This window comes from Rhea pennata, chromosome 1 (genome assembly GCF_028389875.1).
Source record: "Rhea pennata isolate bPtePen1 chromosome 1, bPtePen1.pri, whole genome shotgun sequence".
NCBI lineage: Eukaryota > Metazoa > Chordata > Aves > Rheiformes > Rheidae > Rhea > Rhea pennata.
In genome coordinates, this window is record NC_084663.1 from 163,532,522 (window position 1) to 163,558,062 (window position 25,541).

Consider the following 25,541-nt stretch of genomic DNA (forward strand, 5'->3'; position numbering starts at 1 on the left):
TATGAAATTTGTAATAGTATAATTACTATCTATTCAAGTGAAAATGTATAGGCTTAGGAGCTCCCAGTCTGTGCTCTAAATGCAACAATTCCGCTGTGAGAATAATAAATAATTAAATTATTTGTGTAAATTTTGGAACAGATTCATGTTCTTTTAATACTGAAATATAGAGTTCTAAATTTAGGTTTTATTACACTAAATTTTAGTATTCTAAATTTAAATTAAGTAAGCATCTTTATATCTGAAGTAGTCCATCTGATTATGTTATGGTAGAGGACAGTGTTACTATCTTGGGGAGAAATTAAAGAATGCTTTTTTTGTTAGATCACAGCACCACTGACTAAGCTTAAAGCTAGTTAAAACATTCAATTCCTTTCACTTTTCTTTGTAAATCATATTTTAACATCTATTGTAAGGCTGAGAAACCTGTAAAACAGTCTAGATCACCCTCTTGCCCCAAAGTAGGACCATTCATATCTGCAGTACAATTCTTGACATGTCGTCCTGTCCAGTTCGTTTCTAAGAACGAACATGGGGCCCCTCCAAACAGTTTAATCACAAGATTTTTTTTTTTTGTCATTGGAAAATATTTCCTTGTATTAAACCTAAACATCCTTTGCTATAGTATGAAACTACAGTATGAAAACATTGCTTTTTATCTACTATATGAGAGAGTACAGATAATTCCTTACTTCTAAGTACTTATCACTCGCCTTTTTGAAGGCATAGCATAATTCTTCCCCAGGTTTCTCATTTTAAAGGAATTAGGGTTGTCTATCTTGTAAATTATATTTTTATATCTCAGAATATATCTTTGCTCTTTCTCTTCCAATTGATCCACATTTTTCTTTAAGTAAACTACCCGAAAATGAACATAGTACTCTAGCTGAAAATTTATTGGTGCCAAACAGAAGTTTTAGTTCACAAATCTTGTCTGCTTTCTGTTTAAGAATACTAAGATGTTAGTTGCCTTTTTCACAACAATACGAAACTGCTGACTCTTGTCAGCTTTTGATCTGTCATTACTCCCAGATCTTTTCCCACAAAACAGATCCATATCAAGATATTCCATATACAGTCATTTTCCCCAGTTAGGTGTGCCTTGTACTTGTTCCTTCTGAACTAACACCATGTTTTTCAGACCTTGTCTCGAGCTGGTCAAGAATTGCCTTCTGCAATACTTGACTTAATGCCATTTTTTTGATTTTCAGTTTCTTAACAGAAACAAAAAGATACTAAATGGAAACTTAATTTTTCCACTTCTGATTTATTATATTGCAAATCTAGAAGTCTACAGAAAACACTGTCTCTAAAACACTAAACATCTGTTTCTAAAATACCAACTTCATACTACCTTCTTCTCTTGGAGTTTGGTCTTCCTTCAAACTCTTCTACATTTTACTATCAAATCAGCTTCCCAAATTTTTCAGAATAAGCAGGAAGCCAAACAACCACAGTTTTGTGAAAATACAAACTTCACAGACCCTTGTTCAGAAGGGAAGAACACTTTAAATTTGCACTTACATTTTTTTTCTAATGACCACTATGTAAAGTATAAAAACTCTAAATTAGTGTATGCCTACACTGACCTCTGTGTTGCATGGACTTAAACCAAAACAGTAATTAGCTAAATATGAACAATACTATCAGTATAACAATATCTTAGAATTTACCCAGTATTTGAGGTAGACACTTCATGATGACAAGACGACATAGGCACCAGTGTCAGCTTAATTCTAACTCAGGTATCACTGCAACTAGGATAAATAATTAAGGGACTGTATGTAAATACAGTTTTAGACATGAGCATCAGCAAGTGTGATTACACACTGAAAATGCAGAATGTAATAAAAGACTGACATGGTGAAAATTGTTATTATAAAAGTCCCTTAGTCCTTGTTTATATATACTCCAGAAATGCCTGTAGCACAGCATATATCTATGCAAATAAGTGTCTAAAAGAGTGAGATACAATGGAAGTAAATCCCTCTAGAATTATAAAAGACTTGTTTGCAATGCAGAAATAAAACTAAGGATTAATAATGAAATTCTAAGTATTAATCTAAATCTCCAGATTTCTGCACTTACAATAGCCCCTTAATGTTCTGTTTTATGCCTACATAGACATACTACATCCAGTTCTAATTTATACTAACATACTGCTTATGTTGCTTTTCACTATAAAAGAATCAAAATACCATCTCAATAGAGGACTTCTGAAGTTAATAAGGTTTCTTTAACTGCCTTGCTTCCTAGACCTACTAGTGGGTATAATCAGTTTACTGCATTATTAAAATTCCCTACTTCTTGAGCCTATAGGGGAACATAATTGTAACTCTGGGGGAGGTCTCTGCACAGTAACAGAAAATAAGCAGCAAAGCTTTGGTGAACCAAAGACATTTCTGAGACCCTCATCCCTCGGTACGATAACTGAGTGACTGACAGTTTGGTTTCTCAGTCTTTCCAGTGTTCCAACTCTTAATGGAATCATTCATTTTCATTTAATTAACAAAAGTTGAGATTCACACGTACTTGGATTTTAGCTTATTTATATCACATCTTAAATATAAGGGATTACAGAACAGAGAGAGAAAAAAAATGCTGGGACTTCAAAGGAGTTTTTTGCATTGCAAATTATCTAGAGGGCAATGTATGATCTGAAACCATAAGTGAGATACAGCAGCTCCTGCTGAAAGAGGTTTCTGATCTTCAAATCATTCTTCAGAAAACTTCACAAATGGAAAACAACTGAATCAATGCCAGAGCAGATCTAGTTTTACAAGGATGAACACATAATCCATTATTTGTTATGGCTTAGTATGCCACTAGAGAAAGCAGCTCAGAAGATTTCAACTATTTTCTAGTTCAAATAATTTATTTTAGCTACTGATTACAACTTTTTCATATTTAAATGTGGTAATTGTACCGAGACCTCAAATAATATTATATAACAATTTGACTTTACTTAATTAATTCTAGTCTAGACTTTGAACTATTGTGTAGTAATAATTTTACAGCAAATCATGAAGCAGTATTAGGACAGTATGATTCAATAAATTCCAGAACTTATATCACTCCAGAACTTATATCACAAAAGCATTAGAGTTTTCCTACGTAAAGTGTCAGGAAATGCTGCATTCAATAATGCAATTTATTACTGCTTTCTTACACAGGCATACTTGCCAAATCCACTGGTTTGGTGTCAGGCTGCCACATTCATAAGTCATCTAGAGCTCCATTTTTTAAATCAATTTTACAATAGTGGAGTTGCCAGATACAGTAGCACAAAACAAAGTCCATTTGCTTTCAGATTCTCCAACATAATTCTTACTCTCTCTAAATTTCCCATTCAAACCAGACAAGCTGCTATCTTGTTTTATGTCATCTATTGCCATTTTAAGAGAGTTATGCACTATCTGTGTGAAAAAAAAAACAGCATCAGCAGTGTGACTCAGGATCTATTACCCTGTTGCATGGACGTCTATGCCACTCTGAATTACCAGCTTCCTAAATGCCTATTTAGTTTTCTTCCAAGTTGTAATAAATGCTTGGGATTTTTCCCCACACATAAGCTGGCATTGCGTAGTGACTATACAAGGGCTGTAGATCCCTGGCCTGCTATGGCAGATGTCGGGAGAAAATCCTTTTCACAGGCATAAGTTCTTTCCAGTCATCTTTATTTGTCACTTCTGCTTCTTTATTTCAAATGTTACTACGTGTGCATTGGTGTTATGCAATAAAGCATTTTATTATATGAGACCTTGTGTTATTTACAATATACCATCAAGTATGGAAATATTAAGTTTCTGTTTCCTATTCATAATATTGTTTAGTATCAAGTTCTAGCGAACTCACCTGCAAGTATCATTTGGGGGACAGGATATTTTCCTCACCTCATTAAAAAAAGCCTGAAATATAAGGAATTTAAAACTTTTACTGCCTTCTCCTGCTGTCAAAAATAGCAGAAAGTCATCCTAGAGTAATTTAGAAATCACTTTTAGAAGACTCAGTGATAATCACTGATAGCACCTGGAAACCAGTATTTCTTATAAATCAGTATTTCAAACCAAGTGTTCACATGCAAAGAAGCCTTATTAAAGCCTTATCATTACGAAATCAAAATGCATTTTCCTCATAACACTAAAAAGGCTCTCAACTTCCTTAAGAACTACTTCAGTGCTAAAATTTAACTTCCATTCCCAAATCTTTTAAATATTAGAACTATTCAAGTCTTGAAGAAGTAGTTTTCACAGGAGATAAGTGATTTTTTAAATCTTTTGTTTTGTTTTTACAATGGCCAGGCCATGGCTAGGCTTGAATTAAACATACAAACTGTATTAGAAGAAAGCACTAATAAATCAGCACTTTTATCTTTATAAGAATGGAAAAATAAAATAACTGGAATTTTCAGACTGGATCCACTACAGTGTTACATACCTGATTCCTGAAATTTAATTCACAATTCTGTATTCAACATTTCTGTTTCCTTTACAAGGAATGAATGTAGGTCTCTCAATAGCCCTCACATTAATGGTAGGCAATAGCGAGACTAGTCAATAATAAACTTCTACAAAGTGATGGCTGAAATCACTTTTAGGCCCCAAACTTCAGCACTGTTTATCCAACAACTCTTTAATGCAAAATACATATGCAACTCTATAAACAGTGACTGCTAACAGTCTGCCCCTGCCTGGGCTACATCCGTGTTGCATTCAGCCTTAACAAAGCCAAGACATTTGGAGGTGGACAGTTTGTTCCAGCATCTTTCCCCAAAAGACAGCACTGACAATTCCAGTTTTGAATTCCTCCATCGTACACAATCTCAGCAGGCCTAGTTACAGAGTGTCTATAGCCCCATTATACATTTGCAGGTGTGCCACACAAGCCCTCATTTTGCACTATTTTGGTGGGCAGTCTTCAAATTGCTTCACATTACTATAGGCACTTTGAATGGAAAAAAGGAAAAGGAAAAAAATCTGCCTGCATAAAACTTGTCCCCGTGGAAACTAGGACATCAGGGCTCAAAGGAAATCTTTGGCTGAGTGCTGCAACAGAATATATAGTGTGGCTGCAAACCCTTTGTCCTACAGCAGCTAGCTCTCAGCAGGACAGACACAAGCCAGACCATGATAGTTGATCCCCAGTGACTCTTCATCCTCTTCTTTTTGGAGGGACAGACACAGATCAATTTGAACCTCTTCTAACATTTAAGAATTGTGCAAAATCAATGTATACATACTTAAGTTTATATTAATTATAAAATAAATGTTAGAGAAAGCAATTATTTATTTGTACTTATAGTTTTCACTAGAATGGAGATGCTAGATCAATCCCTGTACAGCATCCACAGAAATTTTCTCACTTATTAACATTAAAAAAGCCTAAAAATTCAGAGATGTACACGAATGTCATCCTACCAAAATAACTTGAAACAACATTATCATACAGTTCTCTAGCCAGCTTCTCCAAGGGAAGAAGCATTTCTTGCTCCCCATAATTTATCTCCCACTCATCAGATTAATATCCAGGTTAGCATATGTTATCTTATTTCACTTCCTCCTAGCCTTCTGTTGCCTCATAATTCCTCAAAGGTATTGAATCAAGATTCACAATGAAAAAGTTGTACACATGCTGCTATGTCCTAAAAGGTATGGGAAACATTGTGACAATACTTGCTTGGAAGCAGTACACAAGCATTTAACTTGACATGTTCTAAAAGATTTCAGATTTTTTGCAATATTTGAAAATTATCAATACATATTTTCGTTACCAGGCAACACTTACCGCCATATAGAATCACAGGATTTTAACAAACATTAAAAACCTCCCAGTCATGAACTTTTCCATCTCTTTAGCTCAACTGCGGACAAGTATTTCCCTTCTCTTTTGGAGAGAACACACGTTTATAACAAAAGCACCCCATAAGGCTAGAAACAAGGTCTATTACTATAATAGGTACTGGGGAAGCACACATGGAAGCACATGAGGCATGCTCAGATTTGAAAACATGGCTTTATTTAAATATGAGAACTTGGAAAAGGAGCTTATTTTGAAGTACAATGTAAGGAGATGCTTTAGTAGAATAGCCATTCTTTAGACTAAGTATTAAACAAGAATGATTTAGATTTTATACCTAAAATAGTTTGAAAAATATTTAGTGGACAACTACAATTTCCTAACAAATATTCCACTTGCCTCTAATAGAGCTATGGATTTATGTTGCCTGTATTTTGAAGCAAGAGCTGTCATCACCACTGTTATGTGGAAAGACTGGGCAGAACTGTAGCAGAAAAGTCATAATTTCTTTCTTTAGTTACTTTTAATTCTTTTAGTTACTTTAGTTCTTTATATGAGTGGCCAGTTGTCATACAGCATTAAGTAATTCTACATAGCTGCTGTCCATGATGAATTGCTCTTTAAAGGAACAGCTTTTCAGTTTGTAGAGCATGCAGCGTGACCAATTTGCATGAGCTTTAAAATTATAAAATTATTAAGTAGGGGCAGCTTCTATAATGAATATAAAACTACAGTTGTTACAAAGACTCTAATTTCAAATGAATATGCCTTCATAAAGTATTCAGGCCCAGACACACATGACTGGTAGAACTGATATAAGAATACACACAGGTGCACGCACATACAGATAGAAAGAGAGAGAGAGATGCTTCAGCTCACAAACAAATGTAGTCTTCCTAAAGTACTTAGGATCTCTAGACTTAATTTAATACATGAAGAACATGTATTTGAAGATCTCCAGAGAGAGAAACAAATGACTGAAGTTAACTGTGCCTGTTCCTCTCTACTGTAAGGAACTGAGAAAAAACATTAGCTATTTGTTCCATTTGGATCCAGTCCACTAGTTCCTCTTTTAAGTCAAAGCATCAAACTTCAAAAAGAAAGCAGTGACAACAGTGGCAGTCCAGTGGCCGTGGGAAGTCCATGGCACTTGCTACCCTCTCCACACACCGTGTAATTCCCCTTCACACTTTTTGTGTAACTGCTGAGAAACTTGAGCAGTTGCCAGAGTAGCAGGAGAGACGGGTTAAGTTTTCACTTTGAGGCAATTACATCCCAGGCCGCGCAGTCCAGCTTCATCAAGGTGAAAGGGGAATGCTGAAAGATTTCATCTTTAAGTGGTGAATGCTGAGATAATCATATAGTCGTAAAGTAATTCAGATTTAGAAAGGACCTTAGGAGGTCTCTAGAGCAAACTCCTGCTCAAAGCAGGGTCAAAACTGAATTCAGACCAGATTGCTCAGGGCTTTGTTCAGTCAGAGGTGTAATGTCTTACTATGTTTCTAGATTTCAAAACCCAAACAAACATCAGCAACACCTTTTCATGATTTCTGAATCTGAAATTACTTAGCTTGAATTAATTCTTCAAAAATGAATAGTATGCGCAACATCATGTTTTCTAAAAATTACTACTTCAAGGTCAAGTAAGGTTTTAAATCTCAACAAGTAATCTTTTAAATCTAATTTGAAATAATACCAGAAGCCTCAGAATATTCTCTCTCCATTATCCTTCCTTAGATAAAAGGAAATTCAAGATATAAGTACTAAAGCATATACTTTAAAAGCATGTCAAGTATATAGCATATATAAAGTATATATACTTCCTTTGAAAAATACTTGTTTAAAGAGAAATGATGAGAGCAAGCCAGTGGGATTTATAATTAGTCGTTATGCTACATATCTGGGAAAGAGGGCTTGGGTTCCTGCACCAAAGACTGCTTATGTACGTTGCATTGAAAATATTAAAAAATGTAATCCTTAAGCAGTCCTTGAACCATCCCTCTGTTTGGAGGCTATAATATCACTTGGCTATATAGGCAGAGTACTTTTTTTTGGCTCAGGGCTTTTTCACTGTAAATGGCTTTACTGGGAGTGTAAAGAGTGCATCTTCCACATGTTAGCTAATACCTTGGGAATTAGGGCATCCTAGGTAGGATGCAGGAGATAAAATCCTAGTTTTTACAAGCTAAGAAGGGCCTAGAACTCAGTTCACTCACTTCCTGAATAGCTGCTAAGACATAAGGAGGCACATAAGTGTTTCTCCTCGAAGTCATGCATTTGACTGTCTTTTATAAACAACTCACCTAGAGAGGTATACATTAGGCGCATACACTCTGAAAATAACCAACAGGTTGAGTCCCTCAGGTGATAAAAGCATGGAAAACACACTGTTTTGGGGTCTTGGTTTCACTTAAGCATAACTTAAGCCCAGTTCTTGACAAGATTGAACATCCTGGGGATTCAAGAAGTATACTAGCTAGATATCTGAGGTTTTGGAGGGTTTTCTTTCCTCTCTTTTCTTTGTTTTTTTCTGGAGGTGGCAGAAAGGAAGGGGTGATAAAATCCTAGCTAGCAGAGAATATAGCTTTCACATAAGGCAAGTACAGCTCAGTTTCTGAGCTCTGCAGAGTCTACAACTCCAGGCTGGCAAAGCATTATAGCATACGAGACCACTCCGATGCAAAACAGAGGGCTCATATACATACATTAGAAAGAGGGAGGCAGAAAAGATGGAGGGAGACCTTGTTTTGCACATTTTACCAACGATCTCCTGACCATGACAGCCATTCACAGCTATGTTAGGCAGGCTACACAGCCCTCCGAGCAGGTAGAGAGAAATTTATTTTCAGCATAATATAGAGCCTAAATTTGAAAAGAGGAATCATAGGGGTTTAGGACCTCAGAGTCAACTCTGCTACCCACTTTATCCCTAGACAGTCATTCACAGCTAATCATTTGAGCTTCACAGTTTAAAACAAGAGAGCCATCAGAAGGACAATGTCCTAACCCTGTAAGGGGAAGTTAATATTCTATTCTACCCAACTGAGTGATCATTAAGGCCATACATAAATATACATTAATGGACAAATGACAAGATCTAAAGACTTTGCATTCAGCACGTGTGAACTATATATCACTTTCCTTCACATACAATCACGTAGTCTCATTCTGCCATCTTCCCAGATCCTGACCAATTTCTGCCTTAATTTATGCCTTATTAATTCAGAGGAAACTCAAACGAGTATGCAGGGAAATTGCTGAAAAGATATCCCTCCACCAGCCTCCATAAATATTAATGACAACATCCTGTTGTGCATTTACTCCACTGAAACTCAACCCCAATGCAAAACCATTTAAGCCCATAAAACTGGAGCAAAACTTGACCCCAAAATGTAGCTCAAAAACGAATCACCAAATATTTTTATTAGAACAAGACAAAAGAATGTGGACAGAAATACTAGAATAACAAAATCTTTCTTTTGTAGCATTACATGCATTAATTTTGCACTTTAATATCTGAATTAAAGACATTTAAGAAGAAAGCCAAGTCAGTGGCTTACAGGTTTAATCAAAGCATCACCTTATTAGAATCATTCATTAATTTTTCTCAAAGACATTTTAAATAAGCCACAAATTCAAAAAGCAGTGCAGTTGCCAATCACCAATACGATTTAATACTTCTTCTCTGAAAGCATAAAAACATCAGGAGGAACTAAAAATTAAGAGATAAGTTTATCACAGGCTCAAATTGATCAAAAATGAAAATTAAGAGAAGTATGAACAAGTTCTGAAATAAAAGCGAGATTTACCTTGAAAAGCAGCTGCATTACGAGATATCAAAAATTTTAATGTAGTGCTTGATGTTTGAAGGACTTGCTGTATATCCTGCTTTGCTGCAGTCTGGTATCTTTCTTCCATCTTTTTTGTACAGCATGTTGGGTTTTTAGAAGAACAAACCTGGAGATCAACCCCTAGAGAAAAAAAAGAATACAATGATTATTGGAAAACATAAATACACAATGTACTAAGTAAGACATATAAAATAGTTGAATTCTTTTTTTCACACAGGTATATACCATAAGTAACTACTCATTGCTTTCAAGACACCTTGTCTTGTTACACAAAAACCAGATGGGGGTAGTGACTAAAATTCCATTGGTCATATAAAATGTCAGAAAAATGGTATTATAATGATGGAATCTCATTCCAGTTGGGAATATTGCTAACTAATGGGGGTAAAATACGCTGGATATATATTGTTCCTCATCTAGAATACTGAACTGCTGGGCTAGTTCATGACTGGTATACTCATTTCTGTATAAATCCAGGACTGAATGGAATTAACTACTACAAAATGTTAAATTACAAATATAATAGTGGAAAGTTTAGTCCTGATAGGTAATAATAAATACTCTCATATTAACTTTTATATGTCCTAAATCTGTGTCTAATCTCTCTTTTATGACCATTTACTGTTTCTTTTTCTAAGGTCTATACACTCCTACATACCAGATAACACGTCGATTCACTACATCACAAACAGGTTGGAAAATATTCATAGAAATGAACATTTATTCAAAATTTTGCATGCTGAAAGTCAAGAGGGGCAATTCATGACCATTATGACAGCTATCAATTTCATTTTTTATAATTGAAGTATAATCAAGCATGAAAAAACCTTATTTCTCACCCTTTATTATGACGTGGTATTTAAAATCTTCTTTATAGCATATCTAAACATTGCTTTCTAAAAATGAAGAAATAAATATTCTAAGAAAGAAGAAAGAAGTCAGAATTCAAATCACATTAATGCTAAAATTTTATGATCCAATTCAAATTCTGTTCTCAGATATACTGTTTCACTGATGAGTTCAGAAAATTCCTAGCAGATAGCGTAACTTTTTTTTTTTTTTTTTTAATCTGTTCTGTGGACAAAATTCTAACTCTGTGGCTGTGTACATATACATGGTTCTTTCTTCTTAACAGGTAAAAAAAAATCATGATGGCAAGAAAAAAAGCATGAAGTTCTGAAGATAAAACTTACACCTGCCTAGCCCTCAGCTCTTACACTCACTTTCAGCTACTACCCTATCTCTTTGTTTTTACCTTTTATTTCCCTAGCACTAAGTCTACAAGATTAAACATTCCTACCTACCTTTTAAATCATTTTTTCTAATCCTCGTGATAAATCATTCAAAGGTAGTATGAAGACATTTGGGGGAAAAGGAGGCCTTGCACATTTTGCAGTCTGAATAATCCATTAGTTACCATATGCAAATTCGATGTTTTAAATAGTATGTTCCAAAAAGCTGAGAAAGAAAAGTTAAGTTACAGAGGACTAGATCAGAGTATTCTGAAAGGATGGAAAAGTGTTTAAATTCATTATATCAAATGTACTCCTTTTACACCAGAATGAATCAAGGAATGAGTCTTCCGAAATCATTAGATTTATTCTGGATGTGCATTAGTGGAACAAAAAATTCACCCAACACCTTTAAAGTACCTATGTTAAAAACTAAGTAGGCATCAACATACATTAAAATATTCCTTGAATACTATGGAGTCGAACCAAACAGTTTAGTTTATCCCCTTTCCCTAGCGCAAATCAATACTACACTGGATAAAAGATATATGCAAAAAAGGGTTTTAATTGTTTTAGTTCCCTCTAAGAAGAAAGATGGATATTATCCATGTGGGAAAACCTGTAGTATCAAAACACGCCAGCTTCAATGACTACAGTTCCAGCTAGTTGCAATCAGGCATATCTCTCAGTTCAAGAAAGAGCAATTGTGTTTGTTTCCCTGCCTGTCAAATATACTACAACAGTAAGCTGAAGACATTCAAGCTCTCAAAACCAAGAAAGTATATTTTTTCCAGAATGAATTAAATCCACCTGACCCCATCACCACGCTATTTCCTAACTGGAAGAGCAGAATTTTGGTTGTTCTTAAATACAGCCTACATACATACAGTTTCTCACAATCACTCAGCACACAACAAACATCCTTCTTGTCTAACCTGCCTTCCTTTGGATCACTTGTAAATAGCTACTGCAGAGTAACCCATCATAATTCCTGGGTCCCAAACAGCTTGTCATTCCTGCTGTTCAAACTTGCACTGATAACGTACCCCACGCCATATCCATATGCCTACCAGAAAGAGGAAAGCCAACAGCAGAGACTCTGAAGCACAGTGAAGCCTCGAGTGGATCTGCTTCCACCACTGTTAAACAGATTTCCTACACACACAAAAAGTGCCGGCTATTGAAGAAAAGACTTGACAAGCAAATTTTGTCCCCTTATCTATGTGCTGATGACTGACACAGGATTCCCTGGCCCCAGGTTTTCACTTCAGCTACACCATGGGAAAATTCCTACTGTTTACACACAGCAATGCCAATTCTGAAACAAGAGTTGTTTGCATTATATTTAGACAGGTCATAAAGCTCCAGAAGATCCCTTAGAAGTTACGTTTAGAAAAGCACAACACCTGAATGAAATAGGTAAATTGTGTACCATAAGTAGTTTATTCAAAGCCCTAGATGAATATTTGTCTCTACAATACTCAATACTACACAGAGGTAACTTGATTGCCATGACAAACATAGAAACTTCCTTTGCTAATTGCAGATAATATGGGAAGACAGATGGCAGAGTGGCATGGGTAATCTCCACTGTTACAATTCCTTGTCTGTCCATCCCAACGCAGGTGTGGAAGGAAGATACACTTCAACCTACAGTATTGAATATTGAAGGGTTTCTCTTCATTTGTAAAGAATCTACTCTTCTTCATGCTTTAGGTCATATGGTGTGAGTTTTTAAGCAAAACTAATTCATTTTAGTGAGGACTGCTGTTCAGAAATTGATAATCTGATATAACTTTATGAAGACAAATGTTTTACTCCATATACACAAGAACAGTTTATTGCCCACAGCAATAAAATGTATCTTGAAGTAAATCTATTTCACAGACGTAATCGGAAATAAAACTCGTTATGCCAAAGGAAGAACACTGGATACTGTAAGAAATCCTACTCCCATACAGAATTCACACCTCTGAGGTTCCCTTCACGGTAGCATAAAAATGTGAGAGTGTAACCTCTAGATGCAAAAACAGACTAAGGCAAGTGACATCCCTGTAAATCTCTCTGAAGTGATTTTCAATTGAAAGATTTTCAATGAAAGGATAACACACGGTGAGTAGTACATCCACAAGCCACAGTCCAAGAAGCTAGAAACCTTCACTATCATAAGAGAAAGGTAAAATTTTATTCCAATGCAGATACGAATCTCTGAACTTCTGCAAATATTAAGAAATATTATTTCTGAAGCATTCTAGTATTGGTACAAGATATCTTTTCCACAATACCTTTTCATGTTTTGGAGGGCTGTTTATCTTCATTTTAAACATGTAATTTCCATACTCTGAAATATGACTGAGTACGTAAGTCCTCCTGACCTCCTGACAGCTGCCTCTACAAATCTCTTGCCTTGTGAAAATTTAAACATCCCATCTTCAGATATTCTGATTCAGCGGTGAAAATAAAAATGCAAAAATTAACGTGGTCTATTACATTATGTTATTTATTAGCTACTCTAGTATCTATACTCTGCATGCCAAAGAAAACAGTTAGGGTCAAAGTCAGCCTTAGACAAAGTTGCCTCCCACCCCAACAACACCGAAGAAGATCTTAAAACAATTTTTATTACAAGTAGTAAAAGGCTACCTCCTGCTCTACCATCTCAGAATCCTTGTAAGTGCATATATACAGTTTCCCTGTCCTCCATCTCTTACTTCTTCATGCCCTGCACCTTCACACTTCAAACCAGATTTAGACTTCAACCTCTTCAGCTGACTGCAACCTCTTAATCTGTACCAGCTCTCCAAACTGAGTACTGAGCTGCTTATCACCACCGTCCTCCTACAGCATCTGCACCTGCTCATGCCTAGATCACCCTAAAACTACCGGAGACTCCTCTCTTCACATCCCATTTTCCCTCTCAGGCCAAGCCCCGAATATGGCAAAGCAGATGTAGAAACTGCAATATCATATATGAAAACTATCCTGCGATTCTCATGGAGTTTTAGCTGCTCTGTGGCAACTGCCATCCGGAGAAAGCCCTGTACCCACAGCAGCTAAAACTCCATGAGAAGTGAAAGAAGGAGAAGCAGTGGGAATGGACAAATTCATGGGACCTCAGGCAACCATTTGAGATTCCTGTGCTTAAGGCTAACCACACCTAGGATTGAAAATAAAGCAGACAAAGCTGAAACTTCAATTGCATGCAAGTCTGTTTGTCTTCACCTATAGTTGTAACTCTTTCTAAATAAATGATACCAGTTAAAAAGTAGGGGGAAGGGAGGGGAGGGAGAGAGCTTTATCACAGTAGTGGTGATGGCTTCAGTAAACTTTCGTCCTGGAAAGAGACAGAAGGTTTCCCAAGGAAATGGGTCAAGAGAACAGTTAAGTGATGCACTACACAACTCAAGAAATTCAGGGATTACAGCTATGTTAACACAAACTCTTCCAGGAATGAGTTTTGTTATGCTGCATGTATATAAAACATACATAATTTCATGAGCAATAACCTCTAAGCAAAAAGTGTCTAAACTGACATTGTTTAAGGAAAATAAAACGGTGCAAGTTTATGTTAATCCTTTTAAACCATCTTGCTTATGATTAGATAAATTTACTGTCGTACTGAATACTAATTAATTTAACTACATTAAGTGAGAATTTTAAAATAACATACTGTGGAAACTGCAGTAACAAACTGGACTAATATACCACCTACCTGCAAACAAATTAAAGGAATGAAATAAGCCTGCAGCAATATTTACTAATCATACCAGAAAGGTCTATCCACAGGTATGACACACGGTTTGGTCCTTCCAATTTCATTTTTTTATTCACAAAGAAATTATCACACAGGGCACATCACAGTGGAGACAAGTCAAGGAATACTCTGCATTCTGCCAGCAGCAATACACTTGACAAGCATCAAGAAAAAGAATGTTCATATTGATAGTAATATTCACACTATTATGTTACAATGCTCTTTTCTTTTTTTATTGGTTACTAAATATTATCTCCTGTTTGTAACCAAAACCAAGTCACCATTGTTGAAAAATGTCAAACAGTTACATAATCACGTGACTGACACTCCCTGAAAATTGAGTGTCAGGAACAATCTTATTAAGTTGCTTGGACACATTTCAATACCATAACAATTCCAGATTTTCTATATTCTTTATTTATTCCCCTATATGCATTCTTTAGGCTCTTTACTAAAAGAAGGGGTTTTATTTATGTTTAGTTATTTAGAAATTGATTCTGTATTTAATTTTTTTAATTAATTTAAAATTAAAAACTCATATTTAGTAATATATCCATTTATTTAAGTACAGCTGAACCAGGACCTGACACAGAAACACTCTATCAAAAGAATATCTTTGCCCCAAGAAATAAAAGCTGAAAAGTCAGGCACAAATTCATCATTTTATCAATTCACCTGATCAGAATAACATCTGGATCAAATTATGACCGCCTATGTTGCAGAAATACCTATTTCTATTAGAAATTATAGAATGCAGTATGTGTTAAATTCATGTTTGACCTTGTCTAAAGTCTGTAGATAAGGCATCTGTCTTTGTCAGGAAATGTTTAGCACTTACTTAAGAGACTGACATAGAAGCCAACTCAGAACAGCCTGGAGCTTGGATTTCCCTTGAAGTTGCAACAACTTTATGGGGACAAAAATGTTAAATAAGTGGGTTTTTTTTCTAGATACTCAGAAGATAATCTACTACTACCACACTGATCAAAGACAGTTGTCTCCATTCTCTTGGCAGTTTGGTTCTCCAGCTTATCAACAGATCTGAGATTCCTCATAATGGCTTAGACTTCCAAAATACTTGATTTTATCAGATGCTGGAAACAATCACTCTCAATGTGCTCTTCTCAATTCCAGATTCACAAAGCAGACTGAGTAATAACTCTGGTCTACTCATCTCATTTACCATTCTTTCATATACATTGATTTTTTCTAGCACTTTAAAACAATTCTTAGTAACTTCCACATTTCTTGATACTTTTGTAATATTTATAACTATATTTTCTTTTTGACTACAGAATATTTAAAGTATGATCATAAGAGTCCACCAAATTTGTCAGAAGAAATATAGGAGTTGCTTGAATTAGAATTAAACAAAGAAGAGGAAAAATTAATCTAAATCAATTTTACTAAGCACTGTCTACACTTAGACTTTCCTGTATTTTTTTCATGTGCTGATACTATAACAGCAAAAAGGTGTAGTAAAACTATATACTGCCAAACTAAAGATGCATGCTTTCTACTGTGCTTTTCCTAACTTGTTTCTCTGCAGTAAAGCAGTGTCAGATATACACATTTTCCTCATTCAGATGCCCTTAAAGAAAAAAAGTTAGTAAATCCATATGGAATAAATTTTCAATGCCAAAAACACAATCAATTAATGAAGCCGATATAGTTTTAACAGCAGAAAAATACTGAAGGTTTAACTATTAATTTGCAGGTGGAACATAATTAATACACTTCAACTCTTATGTTTTTCAAGGCAAGATAAGCTGTTTTAGTGTAGTTGAAGTGCAAAGCATTAAGAAATCAGATGTATAATTAAAAAATTTAAAAATTTGATACCTTTCTATTTTCACCATTTAAAAGAATATAGATTTTCTAGATGTTCTCCAGAGGCACATACATAGAGATCAATCACAGCCTTTACTGACTATAGTTTTGAGGTAGGTCTATGCTTCTAAATGCAAGTGCATCTTTTTTACACCATAACAGAACTGCTTCTATGGTATTCAGACTAAGTATTAAAAACACCTAGTATTTCTTTATAACATATGCCACTACATCTGTTGACAGTTTGGTTTGTGAGTTGAAGCAACAAAGTTTCAAAGTGGTCTGAGTAAGTTTGATCCAAATGGAGCATGGAAAACGGTTTTATCCTGGCTTCTCTTTTTAACCCTTGTCAGTGCCGCCGCTGTGGGATCTCATGAAAAATTCATTCTGATATTTTCAGGAGTAGGAATAGGATTATCTTATGTAATTACTGCTACATGCTATGCCTGGGCCTAGGCATCTCTTAGCCGTGGGACGTGGCAGCACTTCGCAGGCACAGGCTCCTCGGAGGCCTGTTGGCCGCGTTTCGGTTCCACGCTGAGGTGAGACCTGGGCACTCAGCTCTCCCGTCTGGTGCCAGGGGTGGGAAGACTGAGCCACGCCGGCCAGAAGGGCACTGTGGTAGACCACTTGCTGAGCGGGAGAACAGGACTACAGCATCTTGCCATGCGAGTTTCAGATAGCCTCTTTATCTCCTAATGTTAAAAGGCATAAGTGCTATAGTTTCCAGAACTCATCAAAGTTAGAGACAATTAAATACACACAGAGCTGTATTTTTCCCCCGTTCCTCATAGTATAAAATGTTAAAGAGTATATCCTCTTGTTTGTCTTTAGGGTCTGGATTTCTTAACAGAACTAATTTTAGGTCTCTTTGACCTTCATTTGAAAGAATATTTATTTTTATCAAAGCAAGGTTGAGAAATAAAAAACAACACATTTTCCTAACACTATCTTCAGTTATAAAATAAACTACTTGATTTTATTAGCAACATAAAGAAAAGCATTCATATTTTGCAGCACTGAATCAGAGTTGTTAACTTTTAGAGTTTTTTTTTCTTTTAATTAATCCATACAAATTCATTGAAACTACAGGTTTTCTCAAATCTCACATAAAAGAGAACAGCAGTGCAGAAATTGGGCAATATGTGATGTGCTCTAATTTAAGTTAATGTATTTTAAAATTATTTAAAATTAATTTATTCTTATCCCTGTTTACTAATTTCAAAATGCAATAAACTATTCACTTCTTAAGTCCTCTTAGATATTTCATTTTTCATAAGCACAATCTACAGATATTTGTTTTTTGCAGCCACAGAATTAAAATAAATTCTGTGGTTGCTCTTTCATGAATTCTTAAGCGGTACAGTTAATTTTAGCAAATCACTGTATTTTAATATCATCAAAGAAAAGTGAGTGGCAATTAGAACTATTTTTTCTAAGAGAAGACCAGAATTGTTTTTTAATTAAGATACTGTTCCTTTTTACTCTTCTCAGACTTCAGTATTCCCACTTACCCTTATACCAAATGCTGTATCAATATAATTTTATAACACTGTGGCATATCAGTCTGTTTTTCTTTCAGCATTTCTCATCCTCTTAAAAAAGGACAGTGATCATTTGCTATAGCATTGTAGTAGCCTTTCAGCCTTTCCTCTGCACTAATTCCATTTTACTAACATTTCCATATATAATTGCTTCAAGTGCTTATTGAGTTTAGATTTTTTTTCTTGTAGATTTACTTATTTCCTTTCACAATTCTTCCATGGAATAAATTCTTTTACATGGCTTTTGTAAATAATTGGAATACAAGAAGACTAAGGATAGTTGCTTCCTTTAACTTCAGTTTTTTGTGATGAGAAACAAGGAGCTTTGTTAGTGATCTGTTTTAAAATAATTCCCTGAATTTACATAAGTTATAAAAAAAAATCTAGCAAATATGACAAAACTGATAGCTATAAATACTTTATTTAGCAAGCAGTGATGATGGCAGAACGCATGGGCTGTGTCAATGCTCCTAATTTTCAAGCCACATCTGTGGCTTAAAAGTCAAATGACAGGTTAGCTCACATCCACACTGCTGGGAGTTTGCTCCCCTTTTAGCAGGTTTATCTTGAAGAAAGCTAGTTGGAGATGCTTGAAACAGGTAGCAAATAAGTAATTAAGCAGTGTGAACAGTCAGTGGTCTGATGCCACTCACTGGCCCTTTTCTATTTAGCACTCTCTCTACTAAAGAGTTCACAAACTTCCCAATATTATATGTAGCAGTGCAGGTGTTAGTAATCCTGACTTAAAGATTCAAGCTGCAATTAATACTCTTACCCATCAAAAGCAAAAACATAAATCTGCAAAACAGTATCAGACCTACTTCTTGAAAACAAAAAAAAAACAACAAAAAAAATTACGTTGCCACCACTGACTACAAGGACAAGCAAGTTTTATCTCATATGGCTGACAGACAAAACTTCTCAACCAGTTATGACAAGAGGGCAACTGTTATAGGGATTTCTGATACCATTTCAAGAACAGGGAATATTTAATTTTATTATAATTTATTTGACCTTGAAATAAAATTTGTTAGGACAAATAACTAGGTTATATCCCATAATAGAACATCCAGATGATTCAAACTTTGTTCAAAGAATTTATCATACAGCAAACTCTCTCTGGCCAGTCAATAGTTTTTCTCAATAGAAGAACAAAGCCTTTCAACTCAAAAATAACTTTTCCTTACTAGACTCCTGATGTGCATGGTTTGGTGGAAACTTTCTTCTACAGTGATTAAGTAACAGCATTATACTGCAGTTCCAGTAGTTAGCATACTTGGTCTCAATTAGGAAGCACATATTTTTTAAATTAAGTTCCTTCTAGCTGGTCGTGATGTCACACCTGAGCACCTGCGTTTGAGACACACTAGAAAAATTCTTCATTGCCCAAGTAGAGAATGACAGTTCTGAGACTGCAAGGAAACTTACTCAAGGTTTAAAGGTAGAAAACCCCCTACGTCTACCTACAAGCAATTGTGACTCTCCAAGCAGAGCTGTGGTATTTAAGTGTTTCTCCTCAGGAGCTTGGACAAGTTAGCAATATGCATCTCATACTAAATGAAACTCAAGACTCAGTGATCTAGCACTGATGGATAATGGCAAAGTGATTTCCCAAAGTATCTTTATACCCTACTTTGAGAAACTAAATACCATGACATGAACGTTTGGCACTTGACATTGAATCTGTACAGCTAAACAAACCAGACCAAGGAATAGGCGATTCCATGATTATTCATATAGTTTTACTGTTGGCACACTCTGGGCATGGCTTTGACACATGCATGGATAAAAACAGTCAGCTCTAAAGTGCTAGCCTTAAGAGATATGGACCGGTTTCATTTAGCCTCAGAGACAGGATTAATGCCTGGTCACCTCTTAAAATTTAAGAGTAGTTTCCCATTTACCTGTCTGGTAGAGCACCCCGAAAGCAAGGGAGGGGAGTGGGCTCCAGAATGGCACATTTCAGAGCAGCTGGGCTGGCACCAAGCACCAGCACCAAAGGGAAGCAGGGGGGGCAAGAGCAGCAGAAGCACATTCAAGTGACTCCCAAGCACCAGGCGTGACAAAAGGACATGAGAACAGGGGGCTGCACTAGACCAGCAGGGAAACCCTGGTGCAGAGAACACCACTGTCCCAGCAGGTCTGCAGCTGCTGGCCCCGCAGCCCCCGCACCCTGCCTGGGCAGTGTCGCCTCCCCATGGGGCACCAGAAGCAGCCAATCCCTGGTGCAGGTACCAAGGTACAGAGCCCATGAACAAGGGTATGGAGGACGTGAAAGTGGCTTGTTTGTTACACTATCTAGTTAAGGACTATTTAGTATAAAAGAAATAACAAAAAACAAGGAAAGTGATAAATTAAACACAGACACAAAACCTAACAGGCAGATAGAAGGCAGTAACGAAGACCAGAACTTTTTAGCCTTTGACTGATGAGCTATTAAGGAACGACTCAGGCAAAGCCCTGGTGAGAGTCAACCTCAACCTTGTAACTGACAATAAGGGGAAAACAAGAGTAACATGAGTAGTATGGGATACTTGAGGGGGCTTGCGGGACTGCATGAAACTTATTAAGGGATATCAGAAGTGGGTTGTGGGATTCAGTAAAACTTACTAGGAAATATTTAGAGAAGGGTCAAAGGCAGACAAAGGGAGGAATCTGGGTGAATCAAGGAGGGATAAGCACAGGAAAAGAAAGGAGATAAAAGGGGTAACATGTAGGACATATAAGGAGATATGACTGAGCTCTGGGCCTGATCACTACAGTCTGTCCTATCTTATTAGATCTTTTTTTCTTAAATTTTTGTATGTGTAATCTCTCTTTTCTGTTTGTCTGTGCTGCAACTGGAGAAAGAGCCATGGGTCATGAGGCCCATGGGCCAGCAACTGGAGAGACCAGGGACTACGATGTGTGTTGTATGTGACAGGTTGAAACATCAGCAGCTAAAGCACGTTTATATTTTCCTGGTGAATTTAATCCTCTGCATATGTGTAATTCACTAGCAAACTTCAAGCTGGACTAGCCAGCAAGTAGCAGAAGACTTGCATCTGGAAAGACTCAAGGTCTGAGCCAGTGGTGGGTGAGGGGCCCAAGGTCTGGGTGTGGAAATCAAGCAGACTGAGAGCTCATGCTAATATTCAAGGGATCTGCAACTGGGGGGATGTTTGTGAGACAAATGCATGAGAGCACACATCTATTTGCTGGCAAACATCAAGCTGGACTAGCCAGCAAGTAGGAGGAGACCAGCATGCCGGGTAAGGAGACTAGGCAGGGATATTAGATGAAACAAGAGGTCATGTTGATATTTGGCAGATCTGTGAATGTGCTTGTGAATCTTGACAGTGAGAGAGTTTATGTTTCACTAGTGAACCTTGATCAGTCAAACAGGAAGAACCGAATTAGGCTATCTGTACCTATGTTTTAAGCAGCTTCTGGTAGTGATGTATGTGAGTGCTTGGTCTGCGGCAGTTCATGTATCCAGCCATGTTAATGTCCTCTGCATGCACATGTGTATGCACCTCTGGGATACATGCTTATGTTTGCTACTGGTTGAACCTGCAAATGCAAACAGTATCAGCTGCATACATTGGACTGGAACAGAAAGCAATATAGCTATCCCAGAGCACACCTGGCTGGACTTCAGAAACCAGGAAGAAGTCGTCCCTGGGTCCTGGAGTCCACTGGATTTTGAAGGTCTCATAACTTCCTTAACACTAGGAAATAAACACAAGGAGCTGGAGGACTGCATGTGCACACACAACTGTGACACTGTTGGAACTCCTGAGACAAAGGACAGATCAAGTGACTGGAGTGCTCTAATACAGACTCACCAGGAAAGCCAGGCAGGAAAGAAGAAAGACTGCCCTTTAATTTAAGGGTCAGTTTCAAGATACACAGCGGACAATAGGCTGCTTAACAGTTTGTAGTGATCCAAGATAAGAGAAGAGACCAATTAGGGTAATGTCATGGTGGCAAATTGTTACAGGATGAGGTCAGGATAAAGGACAAGAAAGTATTATCTTTAAGCAAGGCCCTGGTTCTCATGGGAGATGTTAAAACCCACAACAGTTGGTGAGGGGATGCAAGCAATCCAGGAGGTTTCTGGAGGGTATCACAGGTTCTAGATGTGCCAATTAGGTATGGTGCTCTTCTGGATTGATACTCACAGAAAAGGACTTAGTCATGGAGGCTGTAATCAAGAGCAGCATTCAGTGTAGTGACCATGAAATCACGGAGATTAAATTCCTAAGGGGAGTAAAGACGGTTAGCAGCAGAGTACAGATCCCGATTTTCATATAAGCAAACTTCCACTTACTCTAGAAACGGGTAGACAGGATTATCTGGGAGGCAGCTCTGAAAGATGTGTTTGCTTAGTAAAGTCTTTAAGGACAATTCCTCATCCAACCAGTCAAATAGTCAATCCCGATGCTCCAATGAGTTCTCAAAAGACAGGCCTGAATAAACAGGGAACTCATGACTGAGCTTCAGTGAAAAAAGAATGCATATGGCAAGCAGAGGCACCAGCAGGTTACAAAGCAGAACGCAGAAACATCACCCAAGCTTGCAAAAATGGTGTTAGAAAAGGCAAAGTTCAACTATAATTGAAACTGGCAAGAGACATCAAGGACAAGACAACTTTGTACATTAGCTGTGAACAGTAAAAGATTATACAAGGGAATAGCTGGCTTGCTGCTGAAAGGGACAAGTGATTTAGTGACCATGGATGCAGATAAGGCTGAGGCATTTGGTTCTTTTGTGGCCTCTGTCTTTGCCAACAAGGTCTCTCAGGCCTCTGTGCCCACAGTTGTGTTAAGTAGGGAGAGGAACTAGCAACAGTGGAAGAGGAAAGAGTCTGGGTTTTCTTGAAGAATCTTGACAAAAACCATCTCATAGAACCAGGTGGGATGAATCTGAGGGTGCTGAGAGAGATGGCTGAAGTCACTGAAAGGCCACTATCATTTTTGAAAGGCTGTGGACCCAGAGGAGGTCCCCAATGAAGTAAATGTTGCACCCATCTTCAAAAGGGCAAGGAGGATATTTGAAGGAATTGCAGGCCAATTAATCTTGCTTTAGTGCCTGTACAGCAGGTCTGTTAGACTTTTACATGGCCAAAGTTATTCAGCTGCATTTGGAAAGCTTGCTTTTTCTACTCTATGCTAGTCCACACAATACAGTGGACGAGTACTTAATTCCTCAGCAAACCTTTATTTCAGAAACTAGATACTAAAACACTTGAGAACTAAAAGCAGCTCTGAAAAGGCCAAAAAAAACCATCACAGCAAGATATTAGATGCTTTTTTTTTTTTTTTTTTTTTAATGTCACTGTAGTTTTACAGTTTTCTGAGTGGCTTATTGAAAGCCAATATTATGCATTAGTCTCCCCAGTAAACTGTTCAATCTTCAGCATAGCTTGTATACAGGTCTGAATGTCATCAGGGGATTTGGAACTATTCCCAGTGAAAAACATAGTTGCCTGTTTTTTTCTCTCCTACAAATATTTTTAAAAAGGTTAAAAAACCCTACGATTGCTATCTTTGAAAGATATGACAGATTATGTGAATTGTGTTTTTCAGGATAGCACTTTATTGTTACTCAGCTCTGTATGTGATCTGCCTTACTCTTCAAATCTTGGCAGGTAAAAACTACATCTAAATGATCTCTCTCTGCTTGAAACTGAAAATACAAACTCAAAGCTGCCCATGTACCAGTACAGGGTGGGGTTGACCAATTGGAAAGCAGCTCTGCAGAGAAGGACCTCGGAAGTCCTGGTGGACAAGTTGACCATGAGCCAGCAATGTGCCCTTGTGGCCAAGAAGGCCAATGGTCTCCTGGGGTGCACTGGGAAGAGTGTTGCCAGCAGGTGGAGGGAGGTGATCCTGCCCCTCTACTCAGCCCTGGGGAGGCCTCATCTCGAGTCCTGTGTCCAGTTCTGGGCTCCCCAGTGCAAGAGAGACACGGAGCTACTGGAGAGAGTCCAGCAGAGGAGTACAAGGATGATCCGAGGTCTGCAGCATCTCTCCTATGAGTAAAGCATGCAAGAGCTGGGCCTATTTATCCTGGAGAAGAGAAGACTGAGAGGAGATCTTATCAATGTCTACAAATAACTGAAGGGAGGGTATCAAGGGGATAGGGACAAACTCTTTTCATTGGTGCCCAGTGACAGGACAAGAGGCAATGGGCACAAATTGAAACACAGGCAGTTCCATCTGAATATGAGGAAAAACTTCTTTCCTGTGAAGGTAAGCTTGCACTGGAACAGGTTGCCCAGAAAAGTTGTGGAGTCTCTTTTTCTGGAGACACTCAAAACTTGCCTGGACGTGATTCTGTACAACATGCTTTAGGTTACCCTACTTGAGCAGGAGTGTTGGACTAGATGATCTCCAGAGATCATCCAACCTCAGCCACTCCGTGATTCTGTTATCAGATTGTCTTGCACCCAAATAACACTAAAACAATGCTATATGCAATACTTAGTCAATAGCATTATTGTATAATACATCATAATTCTGAAATCAGAAGTGTGTAACTGAGCTGTCAAGCCAAGACAAAATTAGAACTTGCACCATTCCTGCTTCTGCTACTGACCTGACATGCATCCCTTGCACAGATAAACAGTAGCTTGATTTTTCAGAAGCAATAACTACCCACAGTTTTCATTCATTTCCTTTTTCCTAGGAGGTTAAGAAAAACAAATCTTGCACAAAAAACCTCTGCCTTTTTGTATTTTTTTTTCCAATTTGTAAAGTACTGACCTCACAAGCATTATTTATTAATAACTAAAATACAATATACAGAGCATCTCTTCACAGGCAGTTCTGTGCACACACGTAAATTGCTTGTTCAATATTAAATTTAATAATATTACTTAGATAATTAATCGTATTATCCAAACTGTGCTTAATGTTTTAAATAAATGTTAGGCATTACTCAGCTTTCAAAGCTTTAGCCACTTTCCCTCTGGTGAAGTAGGACCTAATCAAAACTTTTACGTAAACTTGTTACAGGATCTTATATAGCATTAAGAAAGCAGAGCAAAACTCTAAAATAATAACAAATATTTGTTTATGGTTTCAGCTGACTTTTTTTTTTTTTTTTTTAAGAAGTGGCATCTTTTTAACATGGATAACATTCTCAATCCTATGGGAACACTGTTTTTACTTTAAGACTGCTAATCATGTACATATAAAGTACATTTTATTGACCTACTTCTGTTCCAGCTCATTAAACCCAGCTGCTTTCAGTAGTTGGGGAAAAGTAACTGAATGCAACATGTAAACTAACCCAACTGACTAAAAATGGAGTGCTTGCTCAAAATCTACAGCGGGACTTTGTACTTGTTCCTCTATAGAGCTGCAGAACATGCAGCAGTTTACAGACAATATTTTAGAAGAGCGTATGTGCAACAGCAAACGAAACAGGTCACTCCATTTTTGTACAACTAACATTAAAAAAATCCACACTCATTTTCTGTGTTTTCACATCTCAAAATCTTCCTAGCCTCTGCAGGAATTATTTTGTCAATAGTCAATTATATTGA

The 25,541-nt window shown here is 37.0% G+C and overlaps 1 protein-coding gene across 1 annotated transcript in view; it reads right to left on the reverse strand.

Moving 5' to 3' along the window:
• The window catches only part of GPC5 (glypican 5), a 702,481-nt gene that overhangs the window by 670,610 nt on the left and 6,330 nt on the right, over positions 1-25,541 (reverse strand). Inside the window, exon 2 of the mRNA XM_062575916.1 lies at positions 9,606-9,767. Coding sequence (XP_062431900.1) covers positions 9,606-9,767 — 162 coding nt within the window. The remainder of the gene's footprint in view (positions 1-9,605; positions 9,768-25,541) is intronic.